This window comes from Castor canadensis, chromosome 18 (assembly GCF_047511655.1).
Source record: "Castor canadensis chromosome 18, mCasCan1.hap1v2, whole genome shotgun sequence".
Taxonomy (NCBI): Eukaryota; Metazoa; Chordata; class Mammalia; order Rodentia; family Castoridae; genus Castor; species Castor canadensis.
The window spans coordinates 44,838,173-44,857,318 of NC_133403.1; the positions used below are offsets into that span (position 1 = coordinate 44,838,173).

The 19,146-nt window shown below is 48.6% G+C and overlaps 1 protein-coding gene across 1 annotated transcript in view; it reads left to right on the forward strand.

Moving 5' to 3' along the window:
* Tmem132c (transmembrane protein 132C) overlaps positions 1 to 19,146 on the forward strand; it is a 293,754-nt gene that overhangs the window by 256,769 nt on the left and 17,839 nt on the right. The window contains exon 5 of the mRNA XM_074060522.1: positions 17,428 to 17,571. Within this exon, the coding sequence (XP_073916623.1) occupies positions 17,428 to 17,571 (144 nt within the window). The remainder of the gene's footprint in view (positions 1 to 17,427; positions 17,572 to 19,146) is intronic.

Below are 19,146 nucleotides of genomic sequence, written 5' to 3' on the forward strand. Positions count from 1 at the left end.
TACATGCCTGTGATCCCAGCTACATCGGAGGCATAGGTAGGAGGATCACTGTCCAGGCCAGCCTGGACAAACACAGAAATCCTATCCCCAAAATAACTAAAGCAAAAAGGGATCAGGTGGTAGAGCACAGGCATGAGGCCTTGAGTTCAAACCCCAGTACTACCAAAAATAAATAAGTACCAAGAGGAGTAACTTACAGACCCAAGCTCCTTTCAGTCATCAACATTTCCTAAGGTGGCACAGGGATCTTGAGATCCAAATGTTTTAGAGCCCTGGCTGATGATGAGGGTGGGGAGCTGAGCACTGGGGACACAGGTGACAGGAGGGCCTTTCCTCATTCCAGCTTCTGACCTGGGACCTTTCCTTCCTCACCGACAAATAGCTCTTCACAAGTGTGGGAGCTAACTGCAGGAGTACTGGTTCATTCCTTTGACTTCTCAGGTGGAATCCTCACCCCTTTGTGTCACATAAATACACCTAAACCTCATATTCGTGGTGAACATTCACAGGGTTGTGGGCTGAAGGTGAAAGGCAGGTGTTGAGCCCTTTGGGGCAGAAACTTTACAAGAAGTATCTATGAATTCCTTCCCTGAATAAATGACTGTTGCAGGTCTAGTGTGCCAGGAGAAAGTGCAAGACCAAGTTCAGGGAGGGAAGAAAAAAACCCAGATTCCTGCTTACCCGGTACATAAATCAGCACACCTTTCATTAAAGAAATCAGAAAGGGAGGCTGTTGGGCTTGATTTAGAAACAGAGCTTCGATGACTTAGTAGAGTCATTGGAAAATATTCTTCTTCTTTGTTGTCCACTGTGTCCTGAGGAAAGGCCACCATGCAGATTAGAAAGGGGTGATTTTCACAAGACACCTGACGTCTCGCAGGAAATTCACAGTGTGTGCAGTGCCACCTCCTGACACGCAGAGCATTTGTGCAGTGCAAGGCTGTGCAACTGTGCTGGGCAGCCCAGCCTAAGCTATCTGCAAAGCAAGAAAAACCCCTTTCCCTCAGTATAGAGAAACAGGTGCCCTATACCCACCAACAATTCCTTTTCACTAACATTTTAGGTTTTAGCACCAAACCAAGGGCTTCAGCTTCTGTTCTGCATGGGCCACAGCCTAAAGTGCCCATCATTAGTGACTCAAGATTCATAGTGTCCCTTTCATTTTTTTCCCTCTGAAGGGGTCTTGGAAAGGCAGGCCTTACTAGCAAACACATGTGTGTGAGTCCTATGCAATTCCTTCCCCAAGAATGACTGTCAGGCACTCAGATCCTAGTAGATGTTGGGCTGGCTGAGTGTGCATGTCACTCACAAAAATGCCAGAGATCAGTTTACGCAGAGCACTTGCTGTAATCAGATCAGAAATCTACTTCCAAACCTGTGCCTGGTGTTAATCTCAAACACCTGCTTCCCTAATGTGAAAGGACTATAAACAGCAACCCCTCTGAGATCTTGCATAGTGGTCAGTAATGTGGCAGAAAAGACATTTACAGAACCTCTGCTGTGCTCCACTGCTGAGATTACCAAAGTCAAAGGCTTCAAACACCAAAAATTCCTGAAAGGAAACATGAAAAGGAATCGCCAATGGAATTTCACCTTTTTTTGCAGATTTGAATGAGAATTAATCTTGGCGTTTTGCTTTATAAATTAATATAAGCACAGCTAGATGAAATGAGACCCTTTTTTTTTCTGCCTCCATCTGGATTTTGTCCACGGAGTGTAGAAAGGTCAAAATCAGCACTCTCATTAATTTTATTGAAAAGTGTTCTTTTTTCCTTCCACACACAAACAAATGGGTGGCTTTCCCTTTCCCATTGGAGGCTGTCTGCCACCACATGACCCCTTAAAATGCATCTGCATTAACCCAAAATCCCCTACAGCAGAGGGCCACTCTCTTGGGGTTGCTGCAGATGATATAAGAGCCCTCAGTGACTTGCAGTTTTGTTTCTGAGTCTAAAGAAATGTGGGAGAAGCCCGGATCCCTCACTGGGTACCAGTTATACTGCAGAGTCTCAAAACTCCACTCCTCTCCCAAGCCCTTCTCTGAGTGGTGTTTCCTCTGCCCAACAAGTGCAAGAATGCTAAACTGAGGATCAAAGTTCAGAGTGCCACATTTCCTTCACTCAAGGAGCCTCAGGGGTTGGGTCCAGCCACCTCTCCACGAGCCCCAATAGGCTCCAAACTTCCCACCCCTTCTTGGCTTCTTCTCCAGAGGAAGGCAAGCTCTGCCACTTCTAAGCTCACTTACCAACAGAGTCATTGTCACAATAATGGATAGGATGACCTTATCTACCAAAGTTCTCTTCTGCCCCTGCCATGGTTTGCATAAGTGTCCCCGTAGCTGTGTGTGGAAGGCTTGGTCCCCAGCCCAGGGCACTGTTGGGAGGTGGTGGAAACTTCAGGAGGTGGCACTAAGTAGGAGGAAGCTGGGTCATTGGGGTGTGTCCTTGAGGGGATGTTGGGACTTGGGCTGCATTCTCTCTCTCTTTTGGCTTCCCAGCCACCATGAGGTGACAGCTTCCTCCATCACATGCTTCTGTCATGATGTGCTGTCCAGCCATAGGCCCCCAAAACAATGGGGCCAAACTGACCCTGGACTGAAACGGAACAAAACTAAACCTTTTGTGTTTATTATCCTGGGTATTTTGTCACAGTAACCGAAAGCTGATGGATCTGGTCCCTCTGTGGGTTTTGATTTGTTTGGGAGTATGTGTGAGTGTGTGTGTGTGTGTGTGTGTGTGTGTGTGTGTGTGTGTGTAAGAGAGGGAGAGAGAGACTTTTAATAAATTTTAGAGCACAATATCCCATGGTTAGCTTTAGGTATGATGTTACACGCCAATCTCTAGAACTCACTGATTTGGCACAATTGACACTTTACACCCATTGGCCACAGCTGTCTATCATCCCTCCCAGCATCTAGCCACTGCCTCTCTGCTCATCTTCTGGGAGTTGAATTTGAATGTTTTCAGTTCCTCAAGAGAGTGACTGTTATTCTGCCTCTGGCTTATTTCAGAAGCAGCCCTGGAGTTCAATCTCAGTCTTTCTCATCTCATTTTCCTACCCAGTGACCACTCCAGAAGCCGAGACCATCTGGGAGACTGTCCTTACTAACTTTTTTCCTTTGTACCACAACCCTTTCTAAAGCATTTGCCTACTGTCTTGTTTTTACAGTGTCTCCTTTGTGTCCCTGTCCCCATCACACAGTCCACTGCTGGGAACTGTTGAGACTAAAATGAGCCTCTCTGCCACAGATATCCCAGGTGGATCCACAGTTGGCAAAGTGCAAGTTCCTGGAAGGGACCACAGCCAAGTTCACTGTGAATATTTGCCTTTCTGTGACCTAATTTCTCTGCAGCCTTCCATGTCCTAGGTAGGAGCTGTAGGATTCTTAGAGTCAGCAAAAGAAAATGTCACCCATAATTTGGGGCTATTTTAATTGAGATTATTTATAAAATAAGCTTCCAGCAGAAAGACACCAGAGGAACAAGAGCACAGCTTCATTTTCTCGAAGTCTTCAGATGCTCCCAGCCTGACCGGGGGCTTCCATCCTCAGCTGTGCATGGAGGTTGAAGAAAGAGCAGGAAAGGATGCCCTTCCTGGTTCTGCACAGGATGCACAATGAGTCATAACCTCCTTCCTGGCACGTGCTCGGCACACGATAGAGAAGGCATCCATCACACGCTTCGTTTATCCTTTTGGAACATTCTCCTCAAAGGCAAACATCACTGTCACCCTCCAGAGAGCGTGGCTGTGTAATCCAGGGAGACCTAATCAGAGAGGGTCAGAGCAAAAACTAGCAAGAATGTCTGGAATTGGAGCTTCCGGGTTCAGTGGCTCTGTGAAATCAAAGGCAGTGGAATCCGGCTGAGTTTCGGCTGCACAGTAACAACGGTCAACATTCTAAGTGAAGGAAGTGCTTCATGTTCATGGTTTCATTTAGTCCTCCAAACGCTGTCTCAGGGTGAGTGAAGTCCTCTGGGTACAGCTAGTGGGCCAGGTTTACGCAGGTTGGGAAGGGCGAATATGGGGTCACAACTCCCCTGAGTGTCGTCTTCACTACCACATCTTAAGCTGGAAAATAGTATTGCAAAATAATGAAGAGTAGGTTGCTGATGATAATGGTATTGATGATATTGGTGATGGTTATAAATTTTGTGATGATGGTGATGGAGGTGATGATGATGGATGATGGTTGATGGTGGTGGTGGTGATGACCATGGCGGTGATCATGGTGATGGTGATAGAGATTATGGTGATGATGGTGGTGGTGGTGATTATGATGGTGGTGATCATGGTGATGGTGATGATGGTGGCGATACCATTTTTAAAACAACCAAAAATCAGAGCTGATAAATGAGGAGAGAATGGTGTCTTTGACCCAAAAGGATGTGCTAATGAGTTGAAGGGATTGGCTACTTTCCTTCCCTGTGTTCACGAATTCAGTCCTTGAGCAGTTACCAGCCTTAATGTCTCAGCTTGGGGACCCTCTCAGGGTAGCCAGCTGTCCCCCTTGCCTGGGACTGAGGTGGTTCCTGGGATGTGGGGCTGCCAGTTGTAACACCAGGACAAGCTAGGTAAAGCACACGAGTTCACCCTCCTCCTCCCAAATAGCAAACAGGACATGTCTGACCTGCCATTTTACTGCCTTACAAGTGGAGATTGCCAGCTAGAAAAAGTCTTTTGTCTGAATCTGGCCTTAAGATCAATTGTGCTTGTGGTCCATATTTATCATTTGGGGGGTTCACCTAAATAAACCTGGATGCCTGGCTTGTCTTGAATCAGACAATCCTAAGCCACAGCCCAAGGGCTACACTCAGCAGAGGTGAATGGGGACTGTGTTGTTGCTGCCCACCTTGGACCAGGCTTGGGCAGGGCCTGCAATCGTTTCTCCCAGTCCATGGCACCTATTTGTTTTGCCTGTCCAACCTCAGAAGCATCCCACTGGAATAATATATGTAATTACAACAGAGCGCAATTCTCAGGAAGTACTCAGTCACAGAGCATTTTGGCTTATGATTCCTACTTAGTAATTGTACCACTCAACTCAAGAGCCCTGCAATCATTTGGCAATAAAAATAGAGCACTGACAGGCACTACAGCAAGGATGAGCCTGGAAAACATCATCCCATGTGAGAGGAACCAGTCACAAAGGACCATACACTGCATGGCTGTGTTTATATGAAATTGCAGCATAGGTAAATCCACAGTGACAGGAAGAACTGAGAATCTGCCCAGAGCTGGGAGGGATGATAGAAAGGGATAACTACAGGATGCAAATGTTCTGACATTTTCATGGAGATGACCACACAACTCTGAAACTCTACTGAAGACCCCTGAATTACCCCTGCATGCCAGTGGATTGTATCTTAATGATGCTATTTTAAAAAAGAAAAGAAATAGCTTAGCCTGACCTGCTGCCCAGTCCAAACGTCACACCCCTTGGAGGAGACCAAGACTGAAGACAGAAGCACACAGGCTTGGTGGGTAGGACCTTGAAACAGCCCCCAGCTGGAGCCCAGACTCTAGAAGTGACATCCTAGATTCTAGTGCTGTCACCTGCTAGCATCTCCTTCACTCTGCTCATCAGCTGTGGCCTCCAGGCTTCTGCTGGGCTCCTCTTTCAATATGTTCTCCCGTGACAAGAAGACCACATTACAGACATGGTCTCCCAGCATCCTCTTAGACTTACATTATGTTGGATTGTGTCCCTCAAAGAGCTGTGCCAAAGTCCTGCCCCTGGAACCTGTGACTGTGACATTTATTTGCAAAAAAAGGTCTTTGCAGATGTGACAAGGTGATATCACCCTGGATGAGGGTGAGCCCTAAACCCAATGTCCTGTGTCCTTGTAAGAGACAGAAAAGGAGAAGGCACAGAGACACACTGCGAGGACACAGGCAGACATTAGAGGGAGATGTCTACAAGCCCAGGGGCTTTTCCACCACAAACAGCTAGAAAACACAAGGAAGGGTCCTCCTGGGAGCCTTTGCTGCACCCTGGACTGTGGCCTGAAGAACTGGGAGAGGGTGACTTTCTGTGGTTAAACAACCATGTCTGTGGTGATGTGTTACAGCAACTACAGACAACTAAGATCAGAGGTGTTATGTTCCTCTTTTGTGGCAGTACTAGGGTTTGAACTCAGGGATTCATGCTTGCTAGGCAGGTATTCTATGGCTTGAGCCACTCCTCCAGTCCTTTTTGCTCTGGTTATTTTGGAGATGGGGGTCTCACTCTTTGCCCAGACCAGCCTGGATCACTATCTTCCCATTTTATGCTTCTTGCAGTCTCTGGGATGCACCCACCACACCCAGCTATTGATTGACTTGGGGTCTCCCTATCTTTTTTTTACCTGAGCTGGCTCAAACCATGATCCTCTTGATCTCAGCCTCCCAAGTACCTAGGATGACAGACATGAGCCACTGCACCTGGCTTTCTTTTCCTTTTTAAAGCAGAGGCAGCTGAGGCACAGAGCAGTGGTGGTTTGCCAGGAACACACAGCTAGGAGGTGTTGGACTGTGATTGGAGCCAAGGGGACTGGCTCCCAGGTGGGGGCTTTCCATCTCTCCGTTCTGCCATCAGGGCCAGCCACGGAGGTGTTGGCAAGACACAGGAGCCACAGATATGATTCTCCCATGCCTGCTCCTCTCCTCACAGTTGGCTTTGCCTCTCGCCAGCCTTCAGAATATTCTCCTTTCTTACATTTGCCAGAAAAAATCACAGATCCCACAAACCAGCTCTATTTTCCTTAATGATCTTAAAGAAAGAGGCAAGACCTGCTTTCCTTCCCAACTTCTATTTGTCTAATACATCTATAACTCTATGTAAGACAAGGGATTTTACAATGGGATTATTGCTTGTGTTCAAAATTAAATCTGCAAATCTGGCCTGGGGCACCAGAAGCTGAAAATATCTCTGCTAATTCATGAGAGATTGGAATTCATCTGAGATCCCATTGGGCAGCATGGTCCCCTGTCTGCATTGCACCCAACTGGTGTGGAGCTCACGTTCCAGGAGATTCTGGAGGTAATGAAACCATGAGCAAAGTGGTCCAGGGGAGGGAGGAGAAGCCACCAGAGACCAGCAACCTCTCTCTCAGTGCTCAGCAAGCAGCACCCGCATTCGGGACCCCCAAAACCTCACGATTCAGACACAGTATTGGCTGCTGTAGGTAACAGGTGCATATGTGTAAAACTGGAGAAAAATATCCTAATTTTGCAAGCAATTTAGAAGGGTGGGATGTTAAGTATTTCTATATACTTAGAATATATATATTCTAAGAAGAAGGGTGGGATGCATATTTCTGTATGCATTTTGGCAGTTAATTCAGAGGGTTGGTAGAAAAAAAAAAGGTGTGTGTTTGCTATATGAAGACTTCCCTGTTCCACCCTTTTCTCTTCTTCACTTGTTTTGTTTTTTTAATTTCAGAAGTGGGAGCACGAACCAAAAATGCGTCCTGTCCTGTTTTTGTCCAATTCCTTTCAATTTCTCTTAACATAAAGATCAAATTCAATGTTAGAGTTCCAAAAGCACTATACAAATATAATATTAAAAATGGACTTAGAATGGTGGTCAATTTTAAATCTGAAATGTTAGGGGAAATTAAAGTGTTTGATGATGTCATTAGTCCTCTGGGAAAGGCAAATAAAGCCTCCGTGAGATATTCCATCTCACATCGTTATAATGAGCTGGATGGAAGAGACAGAGGATACCAAGTGTTGACGTGGACATTAAGAAACCAGGACTCACGTGTGTTAGAAGTGTAAGGCGATGGTGGGATGATGAACGTCGCTAGAAAACAGTCTGGCAGCTGGCAGAGTGGCTCAAGCTTAGCAAACATGAGACCCTGAGTTCAAATACCAGTACCACCATAAGGAAAGAAAAACTCCATTAGAAAACATTTTGCCAATTTCTTAAGACACTAAGTTTTACAGAACTTTGTCATTCTTGGGTATCCTGGAGAAGGAAAGCCCCTGTGCAAGGGATACAGGCAGGCAGTCCATGGGCCCTTCAGCAGGTGAAGGAAAGACAAGCTGTGGTGTAGCCAGATAACAAAACACTGTCAATTAAACTACTGAGATCCCATTAAACAACTGGCCTGGAAGAAGCCAGGCATAAAAGTAACGTATTATAGGACTGGGTTTAAATGAACTTTCTAGAAACAGCAAACTATAGAGACAGAAAACAGATTGGTGTTTAGCTGGGTCAGATGTAGGATCACAGATTAATTGCAAATGGCCCAAGAAACCCTTTCTTTCTTCTTTATTTCTTCTCTCTCTCCTTTCCTTCTTTTTGTTTTTTTGAGACAGTAGCCCAGGCTGGCCTCACACACATGGTCCTCCTTCCAAGCCTCCCAAGTGCTGGGATTACAGGTGTGTACCACCATGCCTAGCTTCCAAGAGGAGTTTGTGATGGAGACACACTTAGACTGGACGTGACAAAGCTTGGTGACTGTGTAAAGTTCTAAAATTCATAGCACTGAACACTCTGATTACTTTCACGGCTTGTTACTTTTCTTCAGTGGGGTTCTGGGTCAGTCAACAATATCAGGGGAGAGGACGGTGTTCCACCGGACTGAGTCTGCAGCTTGGATTGCTCTTGGTGGGAAAAGTCCATCACAAAACAAATACCCTTTCTCTGGGATGCGCTGTGATGCCGATCTCAGCCACTAGGGGGTAGTGTCCTCTGTTATTTATGCTGCAGATGAGGGGTTTTCAGGCTAGAGCAAGGGTCCAGTGGATTGGTGGGGCTTGGGGAAACATTGAAGGCGGAGAGAGTCCTCCGTGCTAACAAGTGCAGCAGGCTAAATTTGGCAATGGAGCATACGAACTCTCTGGCCTTCTCCGAAATACACCTGAGGCAGCCCACAGATTCCTAGGGACTTGGGGTCCTGGCAGTGCCTCTGGCCCTTTGGAGAAAGCTTGAGTTGTACCCAAGCACTGTCCACAGTGTTGGGTAGACCATGAAGCTGTAGGTTCCTGCAAATCCAGCACAGGTTCCTACAGGAGAGCCCCCCACCCCTTCTGCCTTGCCCAGCTGTGGCCAGTCACAACTCAAGCAGGGCCAGCTGGACCGTTCCTGTTCTTGACTGGTGTAGTACACACAAGGACACTAAGGACCCCTGGACATGCACACCGTAGCATCTCCCTCGGCAAAGGTGGAATGGTCCCTGATGCCCAGATGTGAGCACGGTGCCCAACCTGTGCCAGAACCTGACCACCAATACTACAATCTTTCCAGAAAATTCTCTTTTGCTCATTGCTGTGTTCATAATGTCTCCACTGATGAAAGCTATATGACTTTATGGTCACCAAGAGAACGTGCCTGGAAATTCCCTCCTCAGAGAGCCACCAGCATTGGATCTGAGCCCACTGTTACCAATTCACCCCCTCTGAGACATCTCCCGCTCACTGGGGTTCAAATTAAAATGACAATGTCCCCTGTGGGGGCCACTGTCATTTAGCCCCTCAGTTCTGAATGTGGCTGTTTTTACTGGAGACATCCCTGTGTCCAGGTGGATGCAAGCCTGCCTTCTCAGGTGATTGGCCAATGCTTGTCCAGTGGTCAGTGACCTAACACAGCCAAGGGTTACTGATCACACTGTGACAGCCTGGGTTCTACTCCATCTGGTGGCTCAGAGATTCAACCTGCATCATCCTGGGACCCTGTACCCTCATTGTCCTGAGAGAGAGAGAGAAAAGAGGTGGCACACTGGCTTTTCCCTGCACAGGTCAGAGAGACCACACAATTTGCTGTCCAGTCTGCTTGGATGCAAAAGAGTTCCATCCAGGTGAGGAGACACCACGCAGAGTCTCTCCTGCTCTGTGGGCACATGCTTGGGGCAAGATGGATTACAAGGAGCAGATGGAAACAGTTATCTCAGCCCCTTTTGCTTTCTTTCTATCTTTGCCGGATGTGGAGCTCTGGGTTGAGCCTGCCCTCAAAACACCCTTGGTTGTAGCAATCATTTGTCAGTCCACATACTTAAGTGACAGATAAGTGTTAAAAGCATTGAGAGACTGCAACTTTGGGGAAATAAGATACATATTTCTCAGCTGCCTCCTTTCTTGGCTATGTTGCAGAACACTTGTCATTTCTCGGGGACATTGGTACCACTCATTCCAAGTGCTACCCCAGAGGATGACCTGTTTAATGACTCAGTTACTGCACTAGACCTTCTGGGGATGGTGCCTGCTGAAATTGAATTGCTTTCTTGTTTTAAACGCATGTTTTGGAATAGATTCTCCATCTTGCATTAGAAGCAAATTGACAGATAAGTAAAGTTTGTCTCTGGCACCCCGGCTTTGTACTGTCAATGAATTGGCAGTAAATGAGGTGGGAGTTGATATTCCCCACAGTGACAGGCCCCAGAATCATTGCTCTGTGACTAGAGTCTGCAGAGCTGTTAGCACTTGTCTTCAGGGAGGGAAGGAAATTTGCTCAGCTACCTTTGCAGGGGAGCTGAGACTCCTCAGAATGGATGGGTGAAGTGGCTTGCTGTTGTGTCTTGGTTCCTCCCGCAGCAAGTGCTGGCAGCAACATGGAGCTGCAGGAGGGAAGAGGAAGAAGATGGGCTTTTAACTTCCGTGGCTGATGAGGATGGTGCAATTGCCACATGTCTGGACCCTTGCAGGCCATTTCCACAAGGATGACTATCTTTAGTATTCTAATCTTTCAGGTGCCCCAGGAGACCCTTGCAAAAGTCTCATCTAAAAAATCATAACTAGATCAAGAGTGGTGGCACATGCCTGTAGTCCCAGCTACTAGGGAGGCAGAGAGAGGTGGATTAAGGTCGGAGACAAAATTAGCCTGAGACCTGATCTGAAAAACAAACTGAAAGCAAAAGGATAGGTGGAGAACTTGCTTAGCAAACTTCAGCTCTGAGTTCAATCCCTAGAATGGCAAAAAAAATAATAATAATAATAAACCACAATGAACCAACTCTGACAGATCAGGGGGTTGTGAGGGTCACTCGGAGGTGCCGAGAAACTGCAGGCAGAATCCCACCATGGCCTTGTACTTGAAACTCCACTTGCAGGGATGTAAAAGGGTGATATGCAAATCTCCGAACTGGGATGATGCAGGCCCTGACCAATCAGAACACAGCAGAGATGAACATAGACCAATAGGAAAGGAAGGTGTGGCCCAGCAGAACACCTGCGCTAGATACCCTCTCATCCATTGGACAGTGGGCAGTTCTAAACTCGCTGTCCACCTCCCCCTGACTTCCTACTGCACCCCAAGGCACCACAGTGAAAGTTTAGCCCAGTTCTGGGGTTCCACCCTTTCATGCTGTCAGTGAGAACCTCCTGATCTCATACTGCCCAAGTCCGGCTGCAGATCTGGGGGCCTATTTTTCATGAATTCGACACAGTGAGTCACCCTGAGTCATTGTCACCCACGGACTGTGGCCTCCAGGTCAAACCAGGCCCACCTTATTTCCAAGGCTGGCACTGCTGGAGGATAGCAACCTCCAGAATCTTGGTGGTGCTCCCCACCATGAAGCAGGCAGAAGTCCAAATTCCTAACTCAAGGCCATCTCCAAAAAGCACTGGGACCCAAATTCCCTTCTCCTGAAGGACTTTAGGAACTCAAACCAGGCTTGCAGGCAATTTCTCCCCTTTGTCCTTTGCCCACGTGCTTACAGAGAGGAACGGTGAGCAGTGGCTGTTCCAGGCACTGAGGGTGGAACAGCAAACAGGAGAGACACAAGACTCCCTTTGAGAAGACTCCGCCCAGAGGGAGACAGGCATGGCCTCAAGTCTCCTGAGTGATGAGAGCTGCGGAGAACATAGCAGGCACAGGGATGTGGTGGGGAGGTAATGATGGGAGGCACAAAGGGGAAATCAGAGGCTACCGGGTCCCAGTCCCAGGACTGTGGCAGAGCCAGGATGTGGTTCATGATTCGGGTTTTAAGAGACTCGTCCATCTCTCGTGTGGAGCATAGATTCTTGGGTTACGACCCAGCCACGTGGGCTGGACGGTGCAGAATTGCACCATCCTGCCTTGCTCTTCAAAGGGAGCCTTGTACACAAGGATACCTTCTTGTGTCCCCACATGGGCAGGGCGTCAAAAATTGGAAGAGACACGGGGAGCAACAAAGAGGGCCTGTGCTGACCAAGGGCGGCGAGGAAGGCTGCTCATTGAGATGCAGTGCGAAAGGCGACCGTGAGGGGAAGTGCCAGCTAATGAGACACTGTCTAGGAATGTCACAGTCGGAACTCAGAGTTCCCAGGGTCGTGAGAAGCAGCACTCACAGAAGACAGCGGGAGAGGCCCCCACAAGCCAGGAGCAGAGCGTCCTCTGGAACAGGGGACCTGGGGCAGGACACCAGGCTGGGGGTCAGCATCAACCTCCTCCCATCTCTGCCCTCTGGGCCCTCTGCAACTTCATGTAGTGACACTGAATTTCATAGCACAGAATGGAGCACAGTGCACAGAATTATTCTGATGTCAGTAGTGAGGACTTAAAGGAGGGTAACTCACCCTGGAGAAGCCTGTGTAGCCACCTGTCTTTAAAAAGGATCTTTGGCAATCTCGGTCCTATCCCCAAGAGAAATGAGAGGCGCTGGCCACACAAAAACTCCTACTTAAATGTTCACAGCCCATAGCAGATTGGTGTCTCACTATCCATTACCAAGACTGTGCTAACAAGTTAACTCAGCTCCAGCTCAGGGACCATTTCATACAAAGGGAGAGCTCACTGGGTGGCCTGGCTGCTGTCAGGTGACTCGAGGGGCTAGGACTCAGTTTTCCCCATGGTGGCAACATTGACCTTCCTACTGAGCCATGTTGACTGTCAAATTCATGTGCAAGTCCTCTGCAGAGGATGAAAAGACCTTCTTACAGTTTGAATCATGTCTCCTCCCCAGAAGATGCACAGAAGTCCTAATTGCCAGAACCTGTGGATCTGACCTTGGGTCTCCACAGACATGGTCAGGTTCTGAGGAAGCTCTGGGTGTGCGTCCCAAGCAAATGTCTGCTGTCCTAAAGAGAGGGAGGTGTGGACACAGACACAGAGGAGGCTATGCGGTGACAGGTACAGGGGAGTCATATGTGTACAGCCAAGGAACAGCAGGGCGAGGCCTGGGGCAGGACAGGAAGGACAGGGAGGGCTCCGCCCCACCACCCAGGTTTTCAGACTTCCTGCTTCCGGAACTGAGGGACAATAAAAGTCTGTGGTTAAAGTCCCTCATTTTGGACTGCACTTTTTTTTGAGAAGCTGTTCAAAAGTAACACAGATGAAAGTATCAATTATTTCCATTATTACTGTTGCTGTGTGAGCGAGGGATGACCACCTGCAACATTGTATGTATGTGCCCAATGACCACAGCTGGGCAGGTGATCTGTGACCTTTCCTGGGAACCCTGGGAGAAGTGCGGAAGCTGCTCCCACTCAGCCCCCTCACGCATCCCACTTCTCTCTGCGACGCTCTAAGATTTTAGACTTGGATCCCGATCGGTCTACCATTGCTCTGTGCAGAGTCCCAGGCAAACTGGACACAGGAGAGGTGGGCATATGGCTGTGTGCTTGGGCCATGGACGCAGCCACAGGCAAGGTCTTTTCTCTTGTGTCCTGTGGGAAGGTCTTTTCTCCCCCTTCCCCTTCTGGGCTTTGCCACCCAGGGCTCCAGCTGCTCCTACAAAAGCAACCGCAGAGGAAAGGATGGTGAGGTATTTTCCCTACCATGCTATGCATGTCTTCCTGGGTGTTGTTTAAATCACTTCTACTGAAAAGTCATGGGAACCTTGGGGGATGGCTTCAGTAGGAAAGGGAGACAAGGTGGTGACATGTGTGGTTAAATAATAGGTCCATCTGGTCCGTGCCGCCTGCCTGCCACTCAAGCCAGCTGCTAACAAGGTAAGAAGGCCCAATAGACCACACCACATGGCAGAGCCAGTGTCAGCACTGGCCCAGTTATAGGAAAATTGCACTATGGGCACACAGTGAGCAGACGCCCCTCCAGCACCTGTGCACAGTTGTCTTTCTTATTGGTTGTGCAAGTTGAGGTTGCACTCCACAGTTCATGAGCTCGTGAGAAGATGCACCATAAGCTGAATCCTGAGCCCTTGCTTCCAGTGCCCTGGCCAACGGGCACCCAGAACTACTGTAACCAGGAGGCCTTGGGCAGGGACGTGAAGTGCCACCGTCTCAGGGTAAATCCTCCAGTCTGCAAATTAAGCTGTGTTGGTGATCTCTGCTTCTCCTATTGCAACTGCCCAAGCTGTCCGCCTTGCTGGACAGCTGCCCAAGCTGTCCGACTCCCCACTTCATCCCCCCTACACAAAGTTCCCAAGGGTGGTGGCTCTGGAGAGGGACAAAAAGGACCAAGATTGGAAAACAAGACAGATTTCAAAGCTTTCAGATGTGCTTTCTCTTTTTTACAGGAAAAAAATCTGAGAAAACCCAAACAGCTAAATGCATGTGTTATCTCATCCATCGTGCCTATCACTAGCCTGCCTTTGTTCTCTGTTCCTTCCTGCACAGCCTCTGTGTCCAGAGAAAAGAGATTCGAGTGCAAGCACCCTACACCAGGTGCTCCATATTTATACTCAGTGGCTGCCTGTCCAGTCCTCTGGACTCTGGTCCAAGTCCTGACAGGAGATCCAGGAGCATTACCTGATTTGATCTCCACAGTGGCCCTCATCAGTTCCCAAGTTCACCGTCAGGGAAACTGACCCTTGGAAGATTCTCAGAATGGTCAGAAAAGGCAGAGCCAGGGTTGAAGGTTCTGTCTCAGAGCCTCACTCCTGACCACTCGCCCAGCCCTATCTATGCCTTGGTTTCCCCATGTGTGCACTGGGGGTTACATCGCTAACTGCTTTGTGAATGAATTGTAGCCCAGCATCTGACCTCTGTCTTAGACCCGTTTGCTCTTTGCTCAGTTTCTAAGGGGAGCCATCTGCCCATAGGTGGATCGGGCAGCTTGTCACAGGCCTCATAACCAGCTGGGGTCCAAGCCGGGTCCCAAGTTGGCCAAGGTTCTTCCATGGCTCTATCTTCTTGCCCACAGTCCGTTCTCCCCTCCTTTCCTTTCCTTTTCTTTCCTTTCCTTTCCTTTCCTTTCCTTTCCTTTCCTTTCCTTTCCTTTCCTTTCCTTTCCTTTCCTCTCCTCTCCTCTCCTCTCCTCTCCTCTCCTCTCCTCTCCTCTCCTCTCCTCTCCTTTCCTTTCCTTTTTTATATATAATTCCTAGGTCCCAGTCATGTCACCAATACGTGGAGTGTGAAAGACTTCACAAAGGTCCGAGTGAAAGCAGAGACAGGGAGGAAAGGGGCCAGACACTGCAGGCAGTGTGGGGTAATTGGTGTGAGTTTGTAAGGGCTTTTGTAAGGTGGAGGTTGTAGGAATGCAGGTGGGGAGTAGAACAGCAGGCAGTCGTTGATCTCTTTGGCAGATGGTGGAGTGGTTATCCCGATTAGACCACTCGCTGTCCAGGGTAGAGTTTGGATTGCTAAGTCTCGGCGTACTGCAGCTTCTCAGAACACAACAGAGCAGTCACTGGCTGGTTCTTGTCTGAAAATCATAAGCAATGCTAGGCAGTAGCCTGCACAAAATGATGCCCAGGTAACAAAATGGAGTTACTCTGGCCTGTTGGTTACCTTTACTTTCCCACGACTTGAACTTGGAAGGGCAAACTTGTGTGGTTCTCTAGCGCCGCACCCCCCCTCATCCAATTTTAAAACCTTCCCATCACCAGAAAAGGGACCCGCACCCATCTGCAGCCGCTCATCCTCCACCAGCCCCTGATCAGGCACCTGATCAGCTTCTGTTTGCACGTATAACGCTGTTCTGGAGCCATCTATGAAGGGAACCCATCCTCGTCTCTGCTCTCCTTCTGTATCTCACTTTTCTCACTTAAAAAAACCGTTTCCTGCTTCATCCACACAGGAGCACATGTCAGAGCTGCCTTCCTTTTCAGGGCTGAGCCATAATCCACTGCATACATCTTAACACCCACTCCTTCCTCCCTTCTGGGGTACCCAAGGACTCTTCCCCAGGCCCCCTGGGATAAATGCCCTAGGTCTTAACTACTTCACACTCTAGAAGTAACTCTATGTGCTTTAGTTATTTAAAAATTTAAAATACATTTTGTCTAGGAAGGGACAGAGCAATGTCCATTCATGAGGTCAAAGTGGGTTTTTTTCAGGAGCCTCTGGCTTTCATAACAATTTCATTGTTATGAAATAACAATGTTTTAAAGTACCCTGTGTTATTGATTCTCTTCATCAAAATCGATCAGTTCCCTGATTATGGAGGGAGGGAACAGAGATAGAAGGAAAAAGAAAAAGTAGGGCTCTATGAGGCCCCAGGCTCTGTCCACTGGGATTTCAGATGGGGGCTGCCTCTATGTCCACAGCTGCTGTGCCCAGGAGGGAAGGGGCAGAGAGGAGACTCTTCCTGTGAGGTCCTGTGGTGGACGTCTTTTGCTTGCACAGCAGGGATCTCACTCTATTCTATTTTCTTCCGATATCGTGGTTCTAACTTTTGAGCTGCCTTCTTTCTGTGGAATCCTACTTGCAGTCTCCTTAGTCAAAGGACCAATCGTCCTCAGAAAGGTAGATGAGGGCCTGAGCCCAGCGAGAGCCGTCAGACCCTCCCACCTGTGACATTAACTCTTAGGCAGGGTGACACAGCACATGGTGGAAAACCTTCTCTCCCTCTCTCTGAAGAGCCAGCATTTTTCCTGTCCTCAGAGGTGACCTAGGTCTCCTTTTGCACAGCCTTCCTCAGTGATCTGTTAGCTGCCCTGTGAGATGCCCACGATTACCCAGCATGCATCTGCATTCACTCCCTGTACGGCTGTCCCAGGTTCACACAAGTGCATCCTCTTATGGGTGGAGGTCTGACCTGAGCCTGAGGGCTAGAGTCAAGGTGTCATCAGCCCCCTGGGGGATCTGGGGGAAGAGCTGCCCTTTGCCTTTCCTGTCCTCAGGAAGCCTTCTCCATCTCTGAACCTACCCAGGTGATCCAAGGTGAAGGTTGTGGGTACCAGCCCATCTGCAAAGTCCCTCTGACCACATAGGTGACATGTTCAAAGACTCTGGGGACCACAGCATGGCATCCTGTGCAGGTCAGGGAAGGGTGTTAATCAACCTAGCCCAGTACTTCTTGCTCAAGGTTCCCAGAGTTAGTTTCTGTAGCTTACAACTAAACTTACCCAGTGCATAACTTCTGCTTTGTCACTACGATACAGAAAGAAAATAAGTATTTTTTATTACAATTGAACCAAAAGTAAATTGTCACATGTTCTCAGGACTTTGTTCAGAAGAATGACCCTTGTGATTTTAGTTTCTAAGGTAAAAGTTGCCGAGTGTCTCATCTAAGAAAGGGCAGCCTGGTACCCATCTCAGGAGCACACCCCTCCCCCTGAAAACCACCTGGGATCCTGCAGAATCAGATGTCGCCTTGACCCCATGTGTCTGCTTCTTCGGCAGGACACGGAACTCCTGAACACGGCCATCCTCACTGGGAAGCCTGTGGCCGTGCCCATCAGGGTGGTCTCTGTGGAGGAGAACAGCACAGTCAGGGACATCTCAGAGCTGGTGGAGTGCAAGTCCACAGATGAGGACGTCATCAAGGTAGGTGACTCGACAGCCAGCCGAGGACCTGGTGTGGATGCACTTGGCCACCCATTGACTGGCAGAGCTTGGGCAGAAAGAAGAGGTCAAATGACAGCCTTCAGAGTGCACTTTCCACAGCCACTCAACTCTCCGTTTCTGTCCCTTCACTCTTATATATGCCCATGTAGTTGTCCCTCTTCCTTCCTTTCTTCCCTCCTTCCCTCTTTTCCTCTTTCCTTCCCTTCCTCCCTCCTTCCTTCCTTCTTTCCTTCCTTCCCTCTTTCCCTCCTTCCTCCCTCCTTCTCTCCCTCCTCCCTCCTTCCCTCCTTCTTTCCTCCGTCCTTCCCTCCCTTCTTTCCTCCTCCCTCCTTCCCTTCCTCCTTTCCTTCCTCCCTCCTTCTATATTTACTTAATTGGCATATTAAAATTACATATTTACCATGTGTGATACATTGTTTCAAAAGGCATATACCTGTGGGCTGGCTCTGTGGAGCTACGTAACATACATATTTGCTCACACACTTACGTTTCTTTGTGGTGAGTGCACTTAAAATCTCCTTCAGAAATGTTTCAAACTATAACACACAGTCATTAACTGTGGTCTGCAGGTGAAATAGGTCTTGAACTTTTTCTGCGTTGAATTCATAGAAGACCATGGAAGAACAGTGACCAGAGACTCGGGGAGGGTTTGTGGAAGCTGTTGCTCAAAGGTTTGAACCCTCCTTTGATTTTGAGGGGGTTTCTCTGGTACTGATTGGTTTCCTAGAGGTGAGAGCCCTGGTTCTTCTACCTGCAGGAAAAATCCCAAACTCAGGAACACATTTCATCACAGCTGTACACCGAGCAACCTTAGTTCCTTGTAAATGACTTTGCTAATATTTCCAGAAATAAAATCAACATCCTTGGAGAAGTAAGTGTATTCATACTGGAAATTTCCCTCTGAAATGCATCTGGTGGGAACACCCCACTCCTGACAGGACATCGGCGGGTGGGAGGGTATAGAGCAGGCAGGTTTCAGGGTTTGTGTGGATGGATGGGCGCAACCCCGGGGCCCAGGCTGGCTGGGGCTCTGGTCTGACCAGGTGAGTGGCACTTGCAGAGCTAGTTGGTGTCACTCAGCACACTGTGGGTAGGAGCTGGGGATTTGGCTCACCTTTAATTGGGTTCCACTCGGTGGCAGGCCCAGGAAATTTAGGATTTAGTGGCTTACTTTTTTCAAGAGTCACCCTATCGTGGTTCTGTGGCTGCTGGCAGAAGGCACAAGTCTCTGGGGTCACAGACAAAGAACAGCCAGTGTGTCAGCATTTCCTACACCAGCGGCCTGAGCTCCTGGGAGGCTCCTCATCCCCAGGTTGCTCCACTCAGGTGTGGATGGGATGGGAATTCAAGACTTTAATCATGCATGGGGAAAGATCACCAGTGCAATTTCCAGCACAGCCTCTCTGGCCTCCAGGCCACCATCCCAAGATTGTGAAATGAATACTAAATCTGGGAGAAAAATGTTCAGGGAAGAGCAAGGCTGCTCTGGAGGGAGGTGGCTCCTGTGTTCTGATCCTGTGTACCACTTGGGATCACAGGAGATGGACTGCCAAC